The 21949-nt window shown below is 40.7% G+C and overlaps 1 protein-coding gene across 6 annotated transcripts in view; it reads right to left on the reverse strand.

Annotated features, from left to right (window-relative positions):
- The window catches only part of LOC114588342 (cholesterol transporter ABCA5-like), a 53271-nt gene extending 31322 nt beyond the window's left edge, over positions 1–21949 (reverse strand). For 2 of the 6 annotated variants that reach the window (XM_077924047.1, XM_077924044.1), the window contains exons 1-10: positions 19487–20603; positions 16489–16607; positions 15553–15757; positions 13859–14020; positions 13209–13306; positions 10826–11055; positions 7326–7467; positions 3167–3355; positions 1283–1430; positions 46–214 (exon numbers count right to left, since the gene is read on the reverse strand). In XM_077924047.1, coding sequence (XP_077780173.1) covers positions 46–214; positions 1283–1430; positions 3167–3355; positions 7326–7467; positions 10826–11055; positions 13209–13306; positions 13859–14020; positions 15553–15757; positions 16489–16593 — 1448 coding nt within the window. In that variant the 5' untranslated portion in view covers positions 16594–16607; positions 19487–20603. Of the gene's footprint in view, positions 1–45; positions 215–1282; positions 1431–3166; positions 3356–7325; positions 7468–10825; positions 11056–13208; positions 13307–13858; positions 14021–15552; positions 15758–16488; positions 16608–19486; positions 20608–20666; positions 20960–21692 lie in introns of those variants that run through there. The other 4 variants (XM_028713573.2, XM_077924045.1, XM_077924046.1 and 1 more) reach the window with 4 other exon arrangements.

Raw genomic sequence — 21949 nt, forward strand, 5'->3', positions numbered from 1 at the left:
AACTGACAATAGGTTCAAGTTAAACTTCAGCACCATCCGTCATACCTAATAGCTTCTCTTCCCTGGAATTCGGAAGATATAGGCTCAACAATCTCACTGAATTCTAAGCTTCCATTAATGCTGCTTTCATACAATTCCTTATAATTTCTTGTTCGCTTTACCCAAAATGAGGGCTTTAGGAAGAAGAAAAAGCTTCGCCGCAATCCATATTCCCCTGAGGGGTAAAAAAAGATAGAAAGAATCTGTAAACATATGGATTACACAGTATAATTACAGGTTTGGACAGTTTTCTGTTTATAGTTTGCTAATTTTTAGACTTGTGCAAACTATATCCCTTATTTTGTAACCCAGGAAATCTTCCAGTACTACAGACTGGCATGTAATTTTTAGCATGAATTACAAATACATCTCTGGTGCCACAGACATACATATACACTATGTGCAAGTTGAAATTCTGCTTTAATTTTATATTGAGGTGCTATTTATTTCTTGGCTCCAAATCTAAGGAGGTTTGGGATATAAAAGTTTTGCATTTAAAATGCCCGTGATTAACAACCATTTCTGAATCCTACAGGAGTATTAGAGCAACAGCATAGAATGGTAAAAGGCACATTCAAACTTTCTGACCCCTAAGCTTTTCTGTATTTATCAAAATGCTTAGGCACCCAGTCAACTTCAATTTATGATGTGTAGATGTATGACTTGTACCACACTTAGGAATAGTAAACCATGTATGCAAATTATAGGCAAATTTCTTTAATTAACACAGAAGATACTAAAAGTGATTTTGTCAAATAGAGTTCAGCCAGTGGTGGTGATAATAGTTGTTCATTCAGATCAGGATGGTTTTTTTAAGCACAGACAGATATGTGGGTGATTTACTATTATTTATTAGTAGACCAGAAGCATATATACCAGAATTATGAAATATAACTAATAGTTTGGGTAGTTTGGAGTATATGATTAACAGGTTCCAGTCTGCATTAATCCCAGTGGGGATTGTAAATCACATACATTGTATATGAACTGGCAATTTCGATAGTGCCCAGAGGTCATAACATATCCAGGCATTTTGGTTCTGCAACATATTTCCCAAATGATTAGAATGAATTTAAAGAGGTTGAGAATGAAGATTTCTAGTATGGACACAATTTCAGTAAGGATGATGATACACTTAAAATGAGTATTTCACCACATATAATATGTGTCACAATACTTAATATGTAACCAAACCCTTGATGTTGCTCAGGTTTTTTTGTATTTTTCTTTGAGTCTAACATACCTGGAATCACTTGATCGAAATAAATCCCTAGGAGCAGGTAAAGCATACTATCAAGGGTCAATAGCGTATAAGCAATAATTAGTGGATAAGGGCCATGAGTTATATGTGAGAAAATAGCTCCTTCTTCATAATCTTCCAGATGCATCACCTGCAAAGACATATAAAAATTGCAGCTACGTGACAGCATTAGTTTACTAAAATAGTAAGGTAAATAATGTAACATTATATAAACCTTGATGATGATGATCAAGTTGCCATCATAAGTAGGGGTGATGGGCCAAGTTCCTCATTTGGGCAGACAACTATGAGCTAAAGCAGAGAACATTCAAGCTACCCCCCCCCCCCAAGTCCTAAATTCATTCTTAACTGCTGATCCCCTGTGATCCCCTCTATTATTTCATGGTTGGTAAGGCAGCAAAGACTGTTGAGCAGTGAGATGCCATTATTCTCTCTCCTCCACCTTTAGGACAGTTGTGGCCACAGCAGCAGGAGGGGAGGTTGAATGTGCCTGTCTCTCTCTCTCCCAACCATTATCCGCCTCCTCTCTTCCAGATCTTCCCTTTCCTGGATCCCCAGGAAGCATAATTTCCTCCAACTACGAAATGCCCAAACTAACATCAGGGTTTCAGAGACATGGAATGCTATTGTGGCAGCATTCCAGACACCAGGGAAAGCGGAAGAGAAAAAGAAGTGTGGAGGTAAGTTCACTGTTACTACCATAGCTGCTGGATGGGAGTGGGAAGGTGTTCTTCTAAAGTTTGGATTAATATCTGACCCAGAAGAAAAACTCAGTGGCTTTAAAGCTGACTTCTGCTCATACAACGGGATTCCACTACAGAGCCAGTGTGGTGTAGTGGTTAAGAGCGGTAGTCTCATAATCTGGTGAACCAGGGACGCGGACTTATAAAAAATATTGGGGGGGCCCGGGAAAGCTCATGAATAATAAATAAGCTCATGAATATGCAAATAAAGTGGCACCGCCTCCTCGTGAGCGAATAGGGGAGAGCGTGCTGCGCCTATTAATCAGCTCCAAAGGAAATTGGGTGGAGCTTTTGCTCGGGAGGGAGGGCAGGAGGCATGCAGCCCGCCCCTCCCTGTGCATTTTGGGCTGGGGAGGGGCGGCGATGGCGCTCTGCTGGAGGGGCGCCGGAGATTATTGGGGGGGCGGAGCCCCCCCAAACGAATTTTTGAGGGGGCTCGGGCCCCCTCAAGCCCCATGGAGTCGGCGCCTATGTGGTGAACTGGATTCGCTTCCCTTCTCCTCCACATGCAGCTGCTGGGTGACCTTGGGCCAGTCACACTTCTCTGAAGTCTCTCAGCCCCACTCACCTCACAGGGTGTTTTTGGGGAGGAAGGGAAAGGAGAATGTTAGCCGCTTTGAGACTCCTTAGGGTAGTGATAAAGCGGGATATCAAATCCATCTTCTTCTACCTTCCTTTTTCCCACCCTGCATCCTCAAAATCTGCTCCAGAGAGTTGGGGGAGCCTCTAGAGAAAATGTTTGAGGTGCACGGGAGACTGCAGAGGTGGAGACCGTAAGGTGATCTCCTGCTATGCTAGCAAAAGACTGCTTGTGATATACTGAAAACTACACATTTATGACAGGAAGCTGCAAAATTTAACATAAAAAGTCTGCAACAAACAGTGTTCTTTGAACTTCTGACAATTGTGTTACTTATTACAGTTGATTTTTCTCATCGGTTAAAATGTCTACTTAATAACGGATTAGAAAACAACTAGAAACACATATATAAAAAGTTCAAAGCAAGTTCTAGGTGTATTACATACTTTATTCCAAGATGAAAGATTTAAAGTATTATCACATCTCATATTAGAACCACAGTGATGGGTGCATGCCACAGTAACAAACAAATACTTTACTAACCTGTACAACACCAATTAAAAAGGGGCATTCACACAGTGGGCTTAGTGACCACACAAAAGACTTTGGAAAATCTTCCAACAGGGCAATGCTCAGGCCCACAGCACCAAAAGCCACAGTTGTGAAAAACTGAGCTGAACCAGCATAGTTCACTTTTTTGAAAAGAGAGGTTAGCAAAAATGCAAAGGAAATCTAAACAGAAATAGAAAGCGTATTTTCAGTGCACAATAGGACTTGATTAAAATTGCTAGAATCTAAATTTTTATATGTGAAAATCATAATTATTGTATCACTTAGTATTTGCTAAAGACAATATAATATGCTAATGAAAGACATCAGCTGGCTAACAGGCTGAGGATTTTCTTCCTAAGAGTACTATCTCCTTTGGCAAACTGCAACATCAAAATTTCCCAAATTGGTTATGAAATCAGAGTGGGAAATCTAAGGTTGCAAGGAGCGCATTAACAAAATATAACATGATTTTTAAGGAATGATTCTTTTGCAGTAAAAACAGGTCACCTTTTCAAAAATGATCACTTTCAATTCAGATTCAAGGTTCAGAAAGACAGTGAATGGCCAAGATGCAATTCAAATCACAGTGCAGCTCTTACATTTAATGAGGTTTTCTAAGTTAAGCAATTATGTATTTTGCTTTGATTCCATGAAAGGACGGGCTGCAGAAGCTGCTGCTCATGGAAGTGGGATGGGAGGGAACTTCCAATTCTCCCTTCCCACGACAGCCTTCTGAGTCACCTGCCATGCCCTTCTATGAATGAGATGTCCCATGAGCAGAACTCTACATTTATATCCCATTTTCTGGCCAAGATTGCTTCCCAAAGAAGTTTAAAATTAAAATCCGTATAAACAATATGTTATTATTTCCCGGGGGGGGGGGGGTATTGTTCTCAACCCAATCAGCATATTCTCAAGGGGCAGAAGGAATTGCAGATAGATTCAGGCACTGGCTGATGGTAAAGATGCCAGCCCACAGAAGCGGTCTTTCCACTAAACTTCATCCAAATGTACGGACTATACACATTATAGTAGAGGCCTGATTGTACAATATGCACCCTATATAAACCTTTCATGTAAATAATGGGCAGATTGTGCAGAACAGAGAGCAGATCAGAATTTGACTTTAAAGGCCCTTGAATATACAGTCCATTTACATATGCTATAATCATAAATTCGGAATAAGTGCAAAATCAGTATCCACAGGTCACCTTCTCTTCTTGCTATAAATAGATGTTTCCATACATTAAATGTTAGGAGCCAGAAGACTTTGGGCCAAACTAAACATAGGTATGCTTGAGAAATCTGAACTTTACAAATTCCAATATGAATTGACCTAATCCAAAACTCCTGGACTAATGTGTGGAACAGAACATTGCTATTTTAATCACTTCTCTGAATGTTGCAACACAGCGCTTATCCCAAAAAAGTTTTAACATTTTGAGATAAAATACATTCAATAACACTTATTTATATGCAAATTGTGCAAACTTTTTAAAAAAGAAAGTAAATTAGTACAGAAATGGGACAGAATGGGCATATAAGTGAATACATGCAAAAGACACATGGACTGAAATAGGAATGGACAAATTGGTCTAAATAACCGAGATGGGGCAATCATAAGGGTCTTAGGCACATTCACATGTCATGGTGGGAAAGAGGACTACATGAAAAGAAATACAGTCTGTTCTCCCCAACTCCCACCAGCACCACATTCCATTGCTTCAAGCAATTCTACCCAGCTCAATTCTTCTACCCAATTGTCCCAGTATCAAAGATGAGCTGGAAGAAGACTGCTTAATGAAACAAAGCACAGTGAAGGTGATGGCAAGTTTCACTCATCTCCCTGCACTTGGCATCTGAACAAAAATGGCAGACAGGCAGATGGGTGGCAACCCTGTCACATGCAGTTTGGTCCCGAGAAACACAGATAAATCAGAAACAACATGCTTTATGTAGGGCCACCCTTGTGCAGAATGCTGTGGATAGACTGGCGATGGGAACAGACTACTGCCCACACACAACACCAATGTTAATAGTCCTGCCCTGACTTCCCATCTGCTTCCCATCTACTTGCACTGGCGTGCTTTTGAACTGCTAGGTTGGCAGGAGCTGGGACTGAGCAACAGGAGCTCACCCTGCTGCACAGATTCGAACCACCAACCTTCCGATCGGCAAGCCCAAGAGGCTCAGTGTTTTAGACCACAGCGCCATGACTGTGCTGGCATAACATGCTACAGAAGGAGTGGAATCCTGTTCTGACTAAAATGTTAATCCTGATTGTGGTGTAACATTAGAACAAAAGAGGCTGCATTAGTTCAGAGATTCCTGCTGCAGTAAATGGGCACTTCAACGTTACTGCCTTCTGCACTACACAAGGAGAGGAATTCAACAAATTTTGCAGGCAATCATGACACACCACCAGCAGTATATAAGACTCAGACAGGGACAACACAGTTCAGACAACTAGGTAAGTGACACTACTCTGTGCATGTGTCTAGAGAACTTAAATCACAGAACAACTCTGGAAACTATGATAAAAAACCTCTTTGTTATTAGCCCTGTATGTTTTCTGTTTGTGCAAAGTTAAAAAGGTTACGATCATGTTTATCTTTTCAGAATTCTTGCAAATACCCTGTCTCTCGGGGTCCGAGATAATGCACAATAACTTCCATTGCTACCATTGGGCACCACACACAGTTAAACGGAAGCCTGGAGGGTGGGGGGAAAGGCAGGAACCCATGCCTGAAACATTACTTCTCCAGATCTCTCCCATTTTTGTCCAATCCTCACCCACTGCTACAATATGGACAGTGTAAACTCCCAATAATCTTTTCTCCTTCAACGGCAACCAATATTGTCTCCAACTCAGGGTACATACACGCTCTGCAGGAAGAGGGGATGTTTGCCATGAAGGTGGGACCTCAACGCACACCAGCAGAGGCAATGAGAAGCACAGCTACCTTTGAGACTGAGAAGTGGAGCACTCGACGCCAATGATGCCTAGTATAGGCCCTCTTCCTTGCCAGGTCAGATGGAGCAAGGAAGGCGGCAAACAGCACTAAAGGCAGAAACAGACAGGATGGGATAAAGGGGGCTGAGCAAAAGTGACAAACCATTGGCTCTATGGGTTCCACAAGGTCCACACATCACCTTTTTCAATTGGCTGTCACATTGCTTTGCCTCAGGTATGCCATCTTCCAGTCCTTTTAGCGAGAGACTGTACCCACAACATGAGACCTCATGCATACTAAACTTGCGCTGGGTTCTTTAAGAATTCCCTTAGTACTGGTTTATGTAGTTGGGTCCTGCTATCTCCCGCTACATACTGCATAGCTCATTTCTGCTGCGTTAAAAAGCAGGTCCTAGAAATGGCCTCCAGGAGCAGCCTGTTGAGGTCCTTGCTCTTCCTTATGTGTTATGTTCCTGTCCTTTCCAAATAGCTTGCTCATCCCCAAATCTGTATCTTTGGGGGAGCATTGTTGTACAATTCAGCTTAAACCTTCTTGAGAATCCATGGGTCCTCCATGCAGGCATTGCATTGGTGCTGTGATCAGAGTAGCTGGTCCTTCCTTGAATGACTTTGTGTGCTTGTCTGTCAAAAGATGCTTGTTTGCAGACTGCCTGGGTAGCACTATTAGGGGGATTTATAACCCTTCTCAATAAGAAGCAATTCCTGAAGGGTTTCACTGTACATATCAGCTATTATCCTCCTGCTCACTAAACCATAGTGGTCTATACTGGGAACAGTGTTGTGGTGACTTTGGGGCTGCAGGGTTATATTTTATATGTGTTCTAGCTAAGGTGACATGATGGGCTCCTTCTGCCATCACTCTTGTTGACCAGATCCATGGATGGCTAATATGGGGAAGCTATCAGCATTCAGTGTTGTGATTGGTGGGGTGGCAGAATTGCCATGGAGGCTGTAGTTGTGTCTGTTAGACCTGCTACATTTTATCTGGGTAGAAGTAACATTATTCTGGTGGAAATCCATGGCATCTTGCCTAAACGTCCCCAGGATTATCCCTAAATTAGTGAGTACCTGTGAAACACCATCATGGGATACCTCTATGTCAACAGGAAGGACAATCCTAAAACACGTAGCTTCAGCATATTGGCAATGAGCAAGCACACATACATACACACTTACGGAGGATAATCCATATAGGAAAAAAAGAAGAAATATCACAAAGCTGCTACTTTGGGGAAAGAGCGAAGAAAATGTTGCAATAACCGACATGAGAAGGGACATGACAAGAATCAGACTGGTGTAGAGCAAGACCCAAGAAAGCCTAGAAAAAGGGAAAACACAATGAAGGCTCATGAATTCAAAGTTATCTATAAGAACTACTAAGTTGAAGCTAAATATTAGTCAATACTATTAAAAAGTGATAACTCTTGCCTGAAATTAATGAAGCACAGAATCGCAGTAAGTATGACAAGATGAATTATTTCATATTCATCTAAAATATTTGCAATGTACATAGTAAGCCACAAACCAAGAAAAGTAATGTTTTGCTGGGTAGGTTGCCCATGGGAAGAAAATAACTAGTTAATGTTAGGCTTAGAGCTTATGGGGGCATTTCCACTGAAATAAACAAGTGGTACATGTATTGTCTGCTGCCAGTGAAAAGCTTCTCTGGGAAGGAATCATTTGGACATCACTGTGGTCACAAGTGATACATATGACTTGAGGACAAAATGATAAGAGGTCCTCCGAACTTGTGAGGTCTGCTGGAGATTAAGAGTTGGCAGGGCCAAAAGTGAAGAGTGAGCAGGACTTGTCCCTGCAGACCTCACAAGCTGGGAGGAGTTCCATCATTTTGCCAGCTTTGAATTGGCTCAGAAAAGTGATCCAAGGGTTTTGGAAGGGCTTCGATAGGGCCAACTCACCCATGAGGCAAAGTGAGGTGACTGCCTCGGGTGGTAGGATCCACAAGGCCAGCAGATCTGGCCTCCAAGGAATGCATCGCCCATTGCTACAGCTGCTGCCATGGTGGCAGTGATGGCTGCAATGTGCTCCTTAGAGGCTGAATCTGTTGCCTCCTCGGCAGCCCCTCCCATGCTGCTTCCACAGCAGCTTCTTGGCGATTCAAAGTTGGCCCCTTTGACTCCCAATTTAACCACTGAGAAAGATTGATTTTATTCCCTTCCCCCTTGTTCCTGATGTAGATTTCCATTCCTCTCTTCCTCTCTGGTGAGGGAGAGCCATTTTGTGGTTCGCCTCAGGTGCCAAAATGTCTTGGGCCAGCCCTGGATCATTTCCAATTTAATCCAAGGTGATCTTGGGAGCGCTCACCCATATATTCTAGTTGCATGTAGTTCTATTTCCCTTCCTAATATATCATTCACTTCACACAATGATGTTACCTGGCAAAATGGATATTGTCTATTTTAATAAATCACTCAAACTTTTCATGGCAGCAGAGAATGAATAAAACAGCTGGTATAATTGACATTCTATCTAACTTGTCTCAAAACCTTGGGCAAAAAGATTGTTGAAATTTTGACAAGAAGTGAATGCACAATGTTGGTGCATGACACCCCTCAGAGTGGGGGTCATTCCACAAGTGTTTTATTACAGCAGCAATATTTTATAATAGGTATTTTTTAATCATGTGGTAATCTCAAATAAACTGCAGAAAGAGGGGTTTTCATAAACTTGGCTACAAGAAAGAATGAATGGGAATGAAATAAAATTGAACAGAAAATTAGAGAAGAGAAATGAAATTGATTTGGCTATGGAGAAGAGAAATAAACTAGAGGAAATAAATGGAGACAAACTGAAATGGAGAGTAGGGATGAAATGAAGGCTTAAAAGTGTGCAGTTGAATGACAGATAATATAGAGAAGATCACCAACAGTAACAGCACAGAAAATACCTGTAGATTGAAGAATGAGCGTCTGCATACCTGCTCAGAAGCAAGACACAGTCTCAATAGTTTACGCATGATATCTGAAAAACTACTTTGGGCCCTACACTCTTATTAATATCTGTATAAGTAGCCTACACATGTAAATTCTATAATGGGAATTGTAATGCAAATATATGCTGTGTTGCAACAACAAATATTAACTGAAAGGAGGTGTTTGACCTTTTGGAGCTCAAAGCTGACCTCTGTCTTCTACTCACTGGACATATTGACTTTTCCCATTTAGTTCTGCATTCTTTTCACAAGAATAGCCAACCAAATGTTCCACGCAGCTTGTAAGACAGGCATGAGGGCAATAGCAACCCCGTGGTCCCTTAACATCTGATTACTTAGGGAGAGACAGAAACACAGTTTTTATTTTATGTGTGGCTGTATGAGCTCTTCTGGGTGCATGACAGAGACAGAGAGGCGGCTTTGTGTGTTGCCATTTCTCAGGCTTTGGCATTGTGTTCCCATATATAAAATGGGGAAATCATTTCCCCAAAGTCTTCTACATGCCCATTTCCTTGATCATATGATGCATATCACATGCAGCTTGGCTCACTGTCTTAAGGTTAAGGTTAGCACACAAATGGGACCACTTAAATTAACCAAAGATGTTCACATAGAGAAACTGTCACAAGAACACCATGATGATGTTAGCTTTGATCCTAAAACAAAACAAAAAAATTCATAGAAGAAAAAAAACACTGTGCCTTCCTCACTCCTGTAACCTTTCCAGAGGGGTTGTGGGGGGTGTAGGGTGTTAAAGTTATAAGTTTAAAAACACATAACATGCTGTGTTTGAATGCGCTACATTTAAAATGCTGCAAAAGCAGCAGAAAAGGATGGCATTTTTCCAGTTCAGTAAGATAAGCTACCTGATGACTCATTACCAGAAATTCACAGCAGGAAGCTGAAATTTAAGCCTGTATGTGAGTTTGTTGGTGTTTGATAGCAGCAGTATCATCATCAGAAGAGCTGCAGAGAAGCTCTGCAAAGATGAGTAAATTCAGGTTCTCCCTCTGGGTCTAGAGAGAGGAAAGTATAAAGGACTGAACCCCATTGCTTGTTTGCAATGGGTTACTTTGTTATTTCGTAACATTTATCTTATTGCAACTAGTATTTATGACTGTTCCGCAGGAAAGCTTTTAAACTCATAATTGTGGTGGAGAAAATTCAACTCTACGCAAGATCCAGATAAGAGATTCTGCTGAACAACTGCAACGTTGGGGGGTGTCCTCCTGAACAATGTGGGAGGGTTGATGGAGGGTTTCTAATTTTTAGTGATTCTCCCTTCCCTCAACAGGTGCAACATGTTCTGGAGCACTGCAGCATTCTGGAGAGACCTCTGGTCCTCTGGAGAGGCTCGCTTGCTTGCATACATACATACACACATACACACAGAGACACACACACTTGTGAATCACTTCACACAAAACATCCCAAAGTGATTTACCAATAAAAATACAAGTGCAGAGTACAGCCACAGAGACAAGATGATATTTCAGGTATCCTGGTCCCAAGCTGTTATAATAGGGCTTTGTAAACCAGTACCAAGTCTCAGATGGCTGCAGCAGGGGAGGAAGGCACAGGAAACTTTCCTTTTATGAACTTTCTTAAGTTGGCTTAACTTATTATGTGCTGCTTCTTCCTGGAGTAGCATAATGCAGTGATATGAGATAAATAAATGGAACAAAAGTTGAATTAACACCAAAGAACTAAGAAATATGCATACCAAAAAGCTGTGTCTTGAAGTCCCATTACCATTAAAAATTCCTTCAGTTTCTTCTCTTTTTCTGTCATAATATGAATAGTCAAAAAATAGCCAAAAGGTGAAAAGGCAATAACTAAGTAAATTAAGATTACTGCACGAAAGAAATTATCTATTTCCACAACAGCAGACTTTCCCATCTTGACTGCTTTTGCTGATTCCAGTTCTTCCAAAACTGATTTATTAGTCTTCAACTAAGAAAAATGAAATGTTAAAATCAGATTTCAAATTACTCTAGCAGCTATTTCAACAGGCATTTTTTATTTCCAAAATAAACTGTAAATCTGCAAATACCAATCTCATTGCTTTAAATAGTTTTTATACCAAATTTAACTTACTGCCATGAAACTAAAAAGGGATCCTTCACAACAGCATTTTGGTTACAAGGTATAGTGAGTGCCCAGAGTTTGCCATGTTCTGCTTTCACCAAGTTCACATTTTCCAAAAGCGGGTATGGCAATCTTTATAGATTATTCACTTTATTCTGTCTCTCAGAGGTACAATAAACCTACCATTAAAATTATGGAGTGGTCATTTCTTCATCAGGGGGCAAACAGGCAAATTTAGCAGGGGATCAAATACTTTCCCCCCTACTGTACATTCAGGATACCAGTTCAATATGTCAGAATCCCTCTTTAAAAAATCAGTACCAAATTATTTTATTATATGAAAGAGTGGGCACATAAATTCTGCAGCATTCATTATTACTCAGATATTCATGAACTGGAAATCTTCATTTCTCAGAGTTCTAGAATATCAGTGTGGCAGGATGCAATTGCTGGATCTAGTAGCCCAGTGTAGTGAAGCAGTCTTTTAGGTCTGGCAGCGCCTAGACTTCCAAATTCCCTTCTAATTGTCATTAGGCAGGCACTTTCACTTCATATAAATGCCAGCTGAAAACTGTTATTTCAGCAAGCCTACTCAGACATATAATTTAAGTATCTATATTTGTTTTTAAAAGTTTTACTGATTATTATTTTATGTATACAGTGGTACCTCAGCTTTCGAACATCTCCATTGACAAACGTTTCGGTTTTCAAACGTCGTAAATGCTTTGGTTTTCGAACTCACCTTGGAAGTTGAACATGCCATGCGGCTTCCATATTGAGGCTTCCGTAATGAGTTTTTGGTTTTTGAACGTTTCGGATCTCGAACTGTCTTCCGAAACCGATGATGTTTCAAAACCGAGGTACCATGGTATTTGACAGCTTTGTGAATTTTAACAGTGTTTTCTTGATAAATGTATGTGCCGTGCTTAAATAGTGGTTTATGAAATTTCATAAATAAAATTTTAATGGTGACTCTCACAAACTTTTTTCTCACTTGGTTCGTGAGGGAAAAAATACAAAGTAGTGTTTGCTGGATACATATTGGTAATTGCTACAGTGTCTATGAAAGGATACATATGGGAGTCAAATTCATGTGAGTAGAACTCCACTCAGAGGGTACTCCCACTGGCAGAAGAAGAGGGGTGAGGCAATTTTGACTAATTGTCCCATGCCTATAAAACCCCCATGTCCCACCCTCAATTCTGCTCCAAAGGCTTCCACAACTCTCTAAAATAACATGCAAGGTGAGCTGCATAGGAAAGGAGGTAATCAGAAAAAAACTGCCTCCTCCCACTATTTCGTCCTTCAATAGAATGAATACTTCCATTTGCAGAAAGGTAACTCAAGATTCAAATCATGGCTTTTAATATTTATACTACGTATATACACAGGGATCCATAACTGGCCATAGTTCCTTAGGGGTATATATACAGTATTCATTTGCATAAATGTATATGGTAACACTCAGAATAAATTATATGCCATTAACGGTTGACACAGATATCCTGATTATATCCTGATGGAAATCACTGCCTAAACTTAACGTTGAGTGATGAATGGAACTGTTACTATCATGCATTAGGCTTAGGGGAAAGCACCTCACTGCATTTGTTCACACATCACATTAAGCCAAACAAAAACAAACCTCTCAGAAAGGAGATTACAGCTGCTTTGCTCTTCCCTAATTGTTTTGTACTGTGCTGCTGACTTAGCATGTCATCCAAACTTGCATTTGTGGTTTCGCTTTCCCAGACAAGCCATGAGCTGCAAACCACAGAAGCAGCCTTGGTTGCAGTTCGTGGTTTGTCTGGGGAGAGCTAAATCATGAAAGCAGCTATGATCTTATCCAGGAGCCCACACATTTGCTGATTTGGCTTAACATGATGTGCGAAGCACACCATTATATAAAATATCCTGAAATACAAGGGGGTGGGGGACCCATAATACCTTTTGATATGTCAGCTATTACAAAATAATGGTGATTCAGAGTTGCTCACATTCTGATTATTTATATTTACCTCTATAATTGCTGCATCAATGTAGATCTGTATGCCTGCAAATCCATAATGCCAGTATGTTTCAGCTTCACACATTTTGGAAGGGGTTGAACAACTGGCTATGGGGAAAAAAATCAAAGCTTAAGAAGGAAAATCTAAACTCTGTTAATTATTAAAAAGCATCAAAACTGGGTTGACATTAGGTTTCTGCAGTATACATGCAGATTCTAAAAACTTATCTCCACCATTCTAGATACCATACCAGCATGGATAGATTGCCCTACAATTCATGCAGAGGATCAAGATACTGATGCTCAGAAATTAATAAAATAGCCATGCAGAGCTATACACAATCGGCAAAACAAGTAGCAAATAATCTTGCTATTGCAAGCCACTCCTACAACTGAAATTGTAACACAATGAGATTTCTCTATTCAATGAGTAATGCCAATTGTGCAAGTATTTTGAAAATCTGGGAGCCTGCAAACAGGACCTAAAATAAGCATGTGCAAAGGATTCCTAAATATCTATTTCTATTGAAACAGTTTTCTCCTATTATTATTGTTGACTTTTTTCGAGTCTCCATTTTCAAGACAAGGTCAAACATCTACGTTTTGTACTTTAAAATTAACAAGCACACATATTTTATCTATTCATTTATTTAAACTTACCTATTGATGTCGGGAGGATTAAAGATCTTGGAGCCCCTACAGTAGGAAATCTGAGGTGATAGGACATGGAATCATTGAAAATGACACCAACAAAGTTTTCAGGGTCCTGAAGACTGGCCTCTTCCATTTCTGCCTCACTCAGAAATTCTTTTGCATCTTCTGCTGCAAAATAGCAAAGTTACTTGATTACTTTTTTGCAGGAAGCTGCCTAATACAGAGTCAAACCACTGAGTCCATCTAGTTCAGAGATCTCTGTGCTGGCTTCGACCAATTCCAGCTACAAAAGCTACTACTGCTAAAGGTACTAGGGGAGCGACAGAAACTGTTACTGTTGAAGGTGACAGAGATCCATGAGTCCAGAAAGACATGCTGCTCAGAATGCCCAGAGACTATCAGGGAGATGGGATGTTCAGGGGCTATTTAATTCAAGAGGTGTGGGGTTTTTTTTACTGTTATTGGGATTGTTTTTTGTGTTTTTTGTTTGTTAGACCTTTTATGAATTATAATTCTTAGTATATTACCTAGTGACGTGTTTTAATTAGCTTATTGTTTGACTGTTTACATTTTGTTGTATTTTGCAAATTAGTAAATTATACATATTTTTATATTTTTAGCTGCCTTGAGTGTGGCTTCCTATGGAAAGATGGCACATAAATAAATGATAATTATTATACTGACAAATTCAGGATTTCAAGCAGGAATCTCTCTTGGACCTACCTTACGATGTTGGGAATTGCACCCAGGGCTGTCTGTATCAAAGGAGATACTCTGTCACTAAGCTAAGGCTGTAATTCAACATCTGGAGGGCCACAGGTTCCCCATCCCTGCTGTAGATGAGCATGGCTTTCTTTTATTTCCAAAATGGGAGGATTTTTTCATTTTCCTTTGTGGCTCAATTCTGTTCGTTAGTCGTGTATTGTGCACTTTATGCTAGATACGGTGCAAGTGTCACCCACTGAAGCACTGCCAAATCTGGCAATATCATCGCAGAGCCCGTATCTTTCACACAGAAGCAACCTACAGAGGGGGTCAACTCTATTCTGCTTATGGAGAGTGAGGTGGGAAGAGTGTAAAATACATATATAGTGAGCTGGGCCAAGAAAATCTTGCTAGTGCCCCATAGATCAGATCAATTGCTGACAGCAAGAGCCACAACTTTTTCCTTCTCTAAAAGCATTATTAAAAATGTTAACATAAGAAAACATTATGCAAATTGTGTCACAAACCTATACCCAAATTCTTTCAAGTATCCAGTAATACCCCCAATACAACATAAGGCTCTAATAATTAAAATATCAAGAATGGATAAGACAAAAAGTATCTTAGAAAGTTCTCACAGCTCCTGAATTGATACTAAAAATATATAAATGCAGTACAAATAAGAAATAAACAAATTGTTTTAAAATGTCAAAATGACAACCGTGAAACTGAGCTTTAAAAGCACACCACTCTATTGTCTAGTAGTAGTAAAGGAAGTGAAGATTTGGCTACATAATTATGTTTAGGTTTTATAGAGCTTTACATCCTTTTTTTTACTTTCTAAGTTTAGTATGAGAAAAACATGCAACAAACTCAAGCGGTTTAAACTTTTAGCATCCATGCAATAAGATACATACTTTCCCCAGTAAATTCAAGAAGGAAAACCACACAAGACAAATTTATGAAAGACCGTGCAGCATGACAACTCATGGTACCTTCTGGGCAGTATTCTGAAGTCACTTTATGCATGATTGTTCTTGTCATATTAGTCACTGGTGTGTAGCCAATAATAAACTCAGAGATGCTGGAGCAACTCGTAGAATCAAGATTACAATCTGGAACTTCATCATGTCTTTTGTTAGGCTGAATCATGCTTATTATTATTAGCAAACCTAAAAAGGTAAGTGGAATCAGGACTTCCTGTATATAGGGAACAAACAAGTTTAATGGTAAAAGAAGAAACGAAACGAGAGAGCCACAGTTGCATTTATGCACACAGGCCCAATGAAGACAACCAGCTTAGGTACACATAACGGGGGGGGGGGGGGGCTGCAGCATTTACGACAAAACGTAAAGATGAATGAGATATGTGTAACAAAATGTACATACTGCTCAACAGTAAAACCTCAGAGTGGTTCGCAATTCTGCATCATGTGATATGAATAGTTTAAGAACATATTAACAACTCTTAGAATTGAAAGAAAAAGAGATTGATGTCTTTATGATATATGGTTTATTTACACACATATATAAACCGAGCCTATGATGTTCACAGCATTAACACCCCAAAAGTGTCTTGTTTCTCCCTTATCCACAGCTCTGTCTTTGTCTCCCTTAGCCAAAGCCTTGGATTCAAACATAAGTCGAACATTTCCTACCCTTTCTCCAGCTTGCTGCTTTACTTCTAGGTCACATCATTCCAAAACTCTACTCCAAACTCTGGCTTTGTCTGTTGACATTTGTCATCTCACACTGAACCCCTTAACAGCTCACCACCCAGGGTATCACTTCACCAGGAGGCTAGTCTGTCTATTCCCAGAATAGGACACCTTGATTTAATTTAACACTCTCTGGATCCAGGGATTGGAGTGGTCTGGCACACAGCTTGGCACTCCAAACTCATAACTGCATATAAAAAAAAATCAACTCACCTGAACACTAGCCTTTTTAGTCCTCCATTTAACTAGACAGTTCTTGTATAAAAGAGCTCTGGTCTGTCGCCACACTCCTATTTGTCTCGGAGGATCCAGAGACATTTTTTATGTGTAGCCTGAAAAGCAAAGCATTACATGAGTGCCTTTGCACTTTTAAAAATGCACTTTAATTTGCACCTTTAAAAATGCCCAACAATAGTTAAAACAACCAACACTTACATATTGGGTCTTTCTGGATGCTCATTCACAAGTTCTATTTTATCCCTCATTTAAATGGCCATAAACATTTACCGTATCCTCATTTAGGAATGAGTCACATTGAAGTAGTCCCCCATTAAATCAGTTTATAAGCTACTCTAGGGCTTGTTTGATGTTAACCACCACCATTATAATCCCATCACAGATCAAATGGAGTCTTATCTCTTTTCAACAGGCACAGCTATTTTCAAACTGTTCCTTGGTGCTTTAAGAAAGCTAAATTCTAAATAGTCTTTAAATTTTTTCCAGTCCGCCTCAACCGATTCTTCATCCAAATCTCGGATTCTGCCGGTCATTTCAGCTAATTCCATGTAGTCCATCAACTGCGTCTGCCATTCTTCCAGCGTGGGTAAATCTTGTGTCTTCCAGTTCTTTGCAATGAGAATTCTTGCTGCTGTAGTAGCATACATAAACAACGTTCTGTCTTTCTTTAACACTTTCTGGTCCACCATGCCCAGCAGGAAGGCCTCTGGTTTCTTAGGGAAGGTATACCTAAATACCTTTTTCAATTCATTATAAATCATTTCCCAGAAAGCCTTCACTTTTGGGCAGGTCCACCAGAGATGAAAAAATGTACCTTCTGCCTCCTTACATTTCCAACATTTATTATCAGACAGGTGATATATCTTAGCTAGCTTGACTGGGGTCATGTACCACCGGCATATCATTTTCATAATATTTTCTTTCAGGGCAGTACATGCCGTGAATTTTATTCCGGTGTTCCATAACCTTTCCCAGTGTTCAAACATAATGTTATGTCCAACATCCTGTGCCCATTTTATCATGGCAGATTTAACTGTCTCATCCTGTGTATTCCATTTAAGCAGCAAGTTATACATTCTTGACAATATCTTAGTTTTTGGTTCTAACAGTTCTGTCTCCAAATTCGATTTTTCCACTTGGAACCCAACTTTTTTATCCATTTTAAAAACCTCTTGAATTTGAGCATAGTGTAACCAGTCTCGCACCTTATTTTTTAATTTGTCCTGGCTCTGCAGCTTCCAATTGTCTCCAGTTTTTTCAATTATTTCCCAATACTTCGGCCAATAAGCCTCCATATTGGGCCTTTTTCTGGCCTTGGCCTCCATCGGTGATAACCACCTCGGGGTTTTACTCTCTAATAAGTCTTTATATTTCATCCAGACTGCAAAAATTGCTTTTCTGACAATATGGTTTTTGAACAGTTTATGAACTTTAACCTTGTCATACCACAAATATGCATGCCAACCAAATGCATTATCAAAACCTTCCAGATCTAGGACATCAGTGTTTTCCAGCAAAAGCCAATCCTTCAACCAGCAGAAGGCTGCAGCTTCATAGTATAACCTCAAGTCCGGCAGGGCAAACCCTCCTCTTTCTTTCGAGTCAGTTAATATTTTAAACTTTATTCGAGGCTTTTTGCCCTGCCAGACAAACTTAGATATGTCCTTCTGCCATTTTCCAAAACATTCCACTCTGTCCACGATCTGTAGGGTTTGGAACAAAAATAACATTTTCGGCAATACATTCATTTTTATAGCTGCGATTCTACCCAACAAGGAAAGTTTCAATCTTGACCAAATTTCTAAATCCTTTTTAATTTCCAACCAACATTTTTCATAGTTGTCTTTAAATAAATTCAAGTTTTTGGAAGACAAGTGAATCCCTAGGTATTTCACTTTTTTAACCACATTTAGTTCTGTTTCTCTCTGGAACCCCTCTGTTTCTGTAGATGTCAAATTTTTGGTCAAAACCTTTGTTTTTTGTTTGTTTAACTTAAATCCCGCCACCCGACCAAACTCTGCTATAAGTTCTAAGACTCTTTTTGTACTGGGTTCTGGCTCCTGTAGTGTCAAAACTAAGTCATCTGCAAAAGCTTTCAATTTATATTGTTTCACTCCGACCTCTATCCCTTGTACCAGCCGGTCCTCCCTAATCATGTTCAGTAGCACCTCCAGGACTGAAATAAATAAAAGAGGGGATAGAGGGCACCCTTGTCGTTTGCAAAAATATTATAAGTTGTATGAATCCTAAGATAGTGCATGTTATTGGAAATGTTATGCTTTAGCAAATATGATTAAGTAAATGGCAAAATAAGTGATAAAAGAGAAAAGAAGACAAAGTGAACCAACCATATTATGTTTATTTTAAAGGCATCAAATTTGAGATATAATTTATTGAATAACGGTTACATAATAATTGAAAGTGGTAACAAGGTTTGAAATAAGGTAACAAATTGCTGACATGGTTATTATAAAGAATGCAGATCTGGAAGGTGTGGGGAAGTACAATGTTTTCTTTTGTAAAAAAAATCAAAAAATTGTTTCTTGTATTTAATTTATTCTGTATGGATTGGAATGTACAAAATCATGAAAAGAAACGCAATAAAAAATATTATAAAAAAAAGAAAAGAAAGCTAAATTCTTTCTCTTGACTCACTCATCACCCAGACACATAGACCCTCACAGTTCTGGTCCTGTGTGTAGAACAAGCCCTCACAGATCCAATCTAGTTCACCCTGCATATGGAGCAAGTAGGAAAGCTAATGTGATATAGTGCTTAGTGTGCTATATAAGGATTAGGGAGACTCAAGTTCGGCACAGTCACTTTCTCACATACTAAGTCATCTCACAGAGCTGGTGTAAGGAAAATAAGGGAGGAGTGCATATAGCCTTGAGCTACTTAGAGGAAATATATTCAACAATAAGTAACACTTACGAAAACACTATTGAGGAGGTTCTGAACTTCATTGTCTTACCTTAGTTTTTCTTCCTAGAGTGCACAATGCATCTGTGTCTGAGTGCCACAACTGTCGACCCCTCTCCTGCACTGTGAACATTCACCACATATTTATAGGGTAGTAATCTGGAATTTTTCTAATAGGCAGGCAAGTCACCATACAATCAACATACCTATCACAAGTTCATATTGATTATCCACATAAGCCCCCTCTCCCAAAGGCTCGGTGGCAGGGTTGCAAGTAATTCCAAATAAGGAATCTCTTAAGGTATTCTGAAAACTAATAGCTATCAACCATCTGAACAGATTTCCTCACACTTGAAGGAATCAGATATTGCAAGATTCTGAACTTTACCAAACAATGACTGGCCCACAACAGTGAACTAATTCTAAAGGGTTCCTTCACTAGAGCAGTTCTGCCTCAATCCAGATAAGGCACCAAACACATCAAGTGCATGACCTGATCCATGTATCTGTTCTCTCTATATAACAGGACAGTCCAAAGGTTGCCATGGTGGCTATGAAATCCTGAGTCACTCCTCGTATAATAAGGCCTCATGTGGATTATTGCAGCCCCCACTCAGACAAACAGCCCAGAAATCTCCAACATGGTAAAATTGAGACCACCACAGAGATGGTTAGAACCTCAGTGTCTCCTCACAGCCCAACACTGATGGGTAAAAAACAGAAAAGAAAAAGGAATTCCTATGAAATACAGCTGTTTTGCCTGACCCTAGTCATCTATTCACCTGTGATGCTTTGCAGATAATGCAGCTGGACATCTCCGGGACAGAATAAGACACAGTGTCACACCAGCTAGGTTTCTGTAGCACATGCCAGATCGATCCCTTCATCCAGGATTAAATCCAGGAGAACTTTCCTCTTATATAGTTTGGCACAATCTCCTTCTCCCCACCTCAGGCTAATAAACATACCTCCCTTACTTGCCCAGAATTAGCAACAGATCTTCTCTGCAAAATCCTTCCTATGAGACAAAAAAACCCACACACAAAAAAACACCTTTCTACTTTCTCCATGGCCAAAATAAAATCCCTTTCACCTGAACAGTTTCCACCTTACATCTCTCTCTCAACAGCACCTGCTTAAACGAGTTCCTTGGACAGCAGCCTTTCAGAACAGCCAGGTGTTAAATGCTTAATTAAAAAGTAATGCCTTTTAATTTAAAAGTATTAACCAACCTGTGGAGACTGAAAACAATCTGCTAGGGAGAGAAACGTGCAGGATCCCTGTGTCTCAGCTCTTCTGGGATCCCGAAGTCAAGACATCAGAATCCTGACCCTATATGACGTCTGGCACAAGCCGCACCCGTGGATGTGAAAGTCTTAAGATGGACAAGCAAGAACAGGAGTCAGCAGGAGGCCGTTAAAAGACCCCAGGAAGGAAGCAGCGCAGCCACGGTGTTCCCATGCCGTCTCCTGGTTGGCATTTCAGTCCCCAACGTAGCATCGTGCCAATCACGTCCTCCTCCTCACTGCAGTCCGGGAAAGGAAGATGACAATTAATAGAAAGCAGCAGCAAGCAGCCTCCAAGGAGCCAGACCAGGCGGTGGCAGCGGAGGCAGCTTAATGGGTTGGAGCTAAATGGCAGCCCAGAGAGGAGAGGATTCAAGCAGCAGCAGCAGCAGCAGCAGGCAATCCTAAAACTCAAGGAGGCAGGCAGGTACTGGAGCAGAGGAGCAATGAAAAGGAGGGGATAATGGGGATAAGAGAAACAGCGCCTGTTTCCTCGCTGGCCTTCATCCCGTCCTAAGCTCTCTTTTTTTCCTATTCACTGTGTCTCCAAGCGACGCCTGACTGAGTCGATTTGAGGGATGCATTAGGGCGCTGGCTCCATGCCCGAAAAGGCAACCCATGCACCAGCCTCTGCGACGCCTTTCAAAGCACAAAGCTCGGTTTCTTGCCCCTCAAGCCAAGGGCAACTAGGCATCTGGAGAAGGTGCAGCTGCTGCTGCTGCTGTGGTGGTGGGACAGCCCCCCCCCCGGCCCCATGGGTGTATCCAAGAGGGGGGGAAGCTGCTTCCCTTAAATCAATACAAATCTGAGGTCTCGTCCCCCCAAAAATCCTGGCTACGCCCATGCGTCCCCCCCCCTCCAAAAAACACAAAAGCCTCTCCTCCCTTTTATCACCAGAGTGGCGGGGGCCACCAAGTCAGATGGGCGGGGTGCAATAATTTTAATTATTGTTATTTTTATTATTATTATTACCCCACACTAACGTATCCTGCCTTCCCTCGCTTGCTTTCCTCTCATGGATGCTTTAGCTGAGAACCCTTTGCTTTGCAAACGGGGTTGGGCTAGATGACCCCTCGGGGTGCCCCCTTCCGACTCGACGATTCCAGCATCCCTCCCTTTCGCCTCACCGCAGCGTCGCTCCTCCTCACGGCGGTTTCCTTCCCGTGCCACCGCTCCCGGCCTGCGCGCGCAGCTGCTGCCTCCGGGTGGGAAGAAGGCCTTTGCGTCAG

This window comes from Podarcis muralis, chromosome 2 (genome assembly GCF_964188315.1).
Source record: "Podarcis muralis chromosome 2, rPodMur119.hap1.1, whole genome shotgun sequence".
NCBI lineage: Eukaryota > Metazoa > Chordata > Lepidosauria > Squamata > Lacertidae > Podarcis > Podarcis muralis.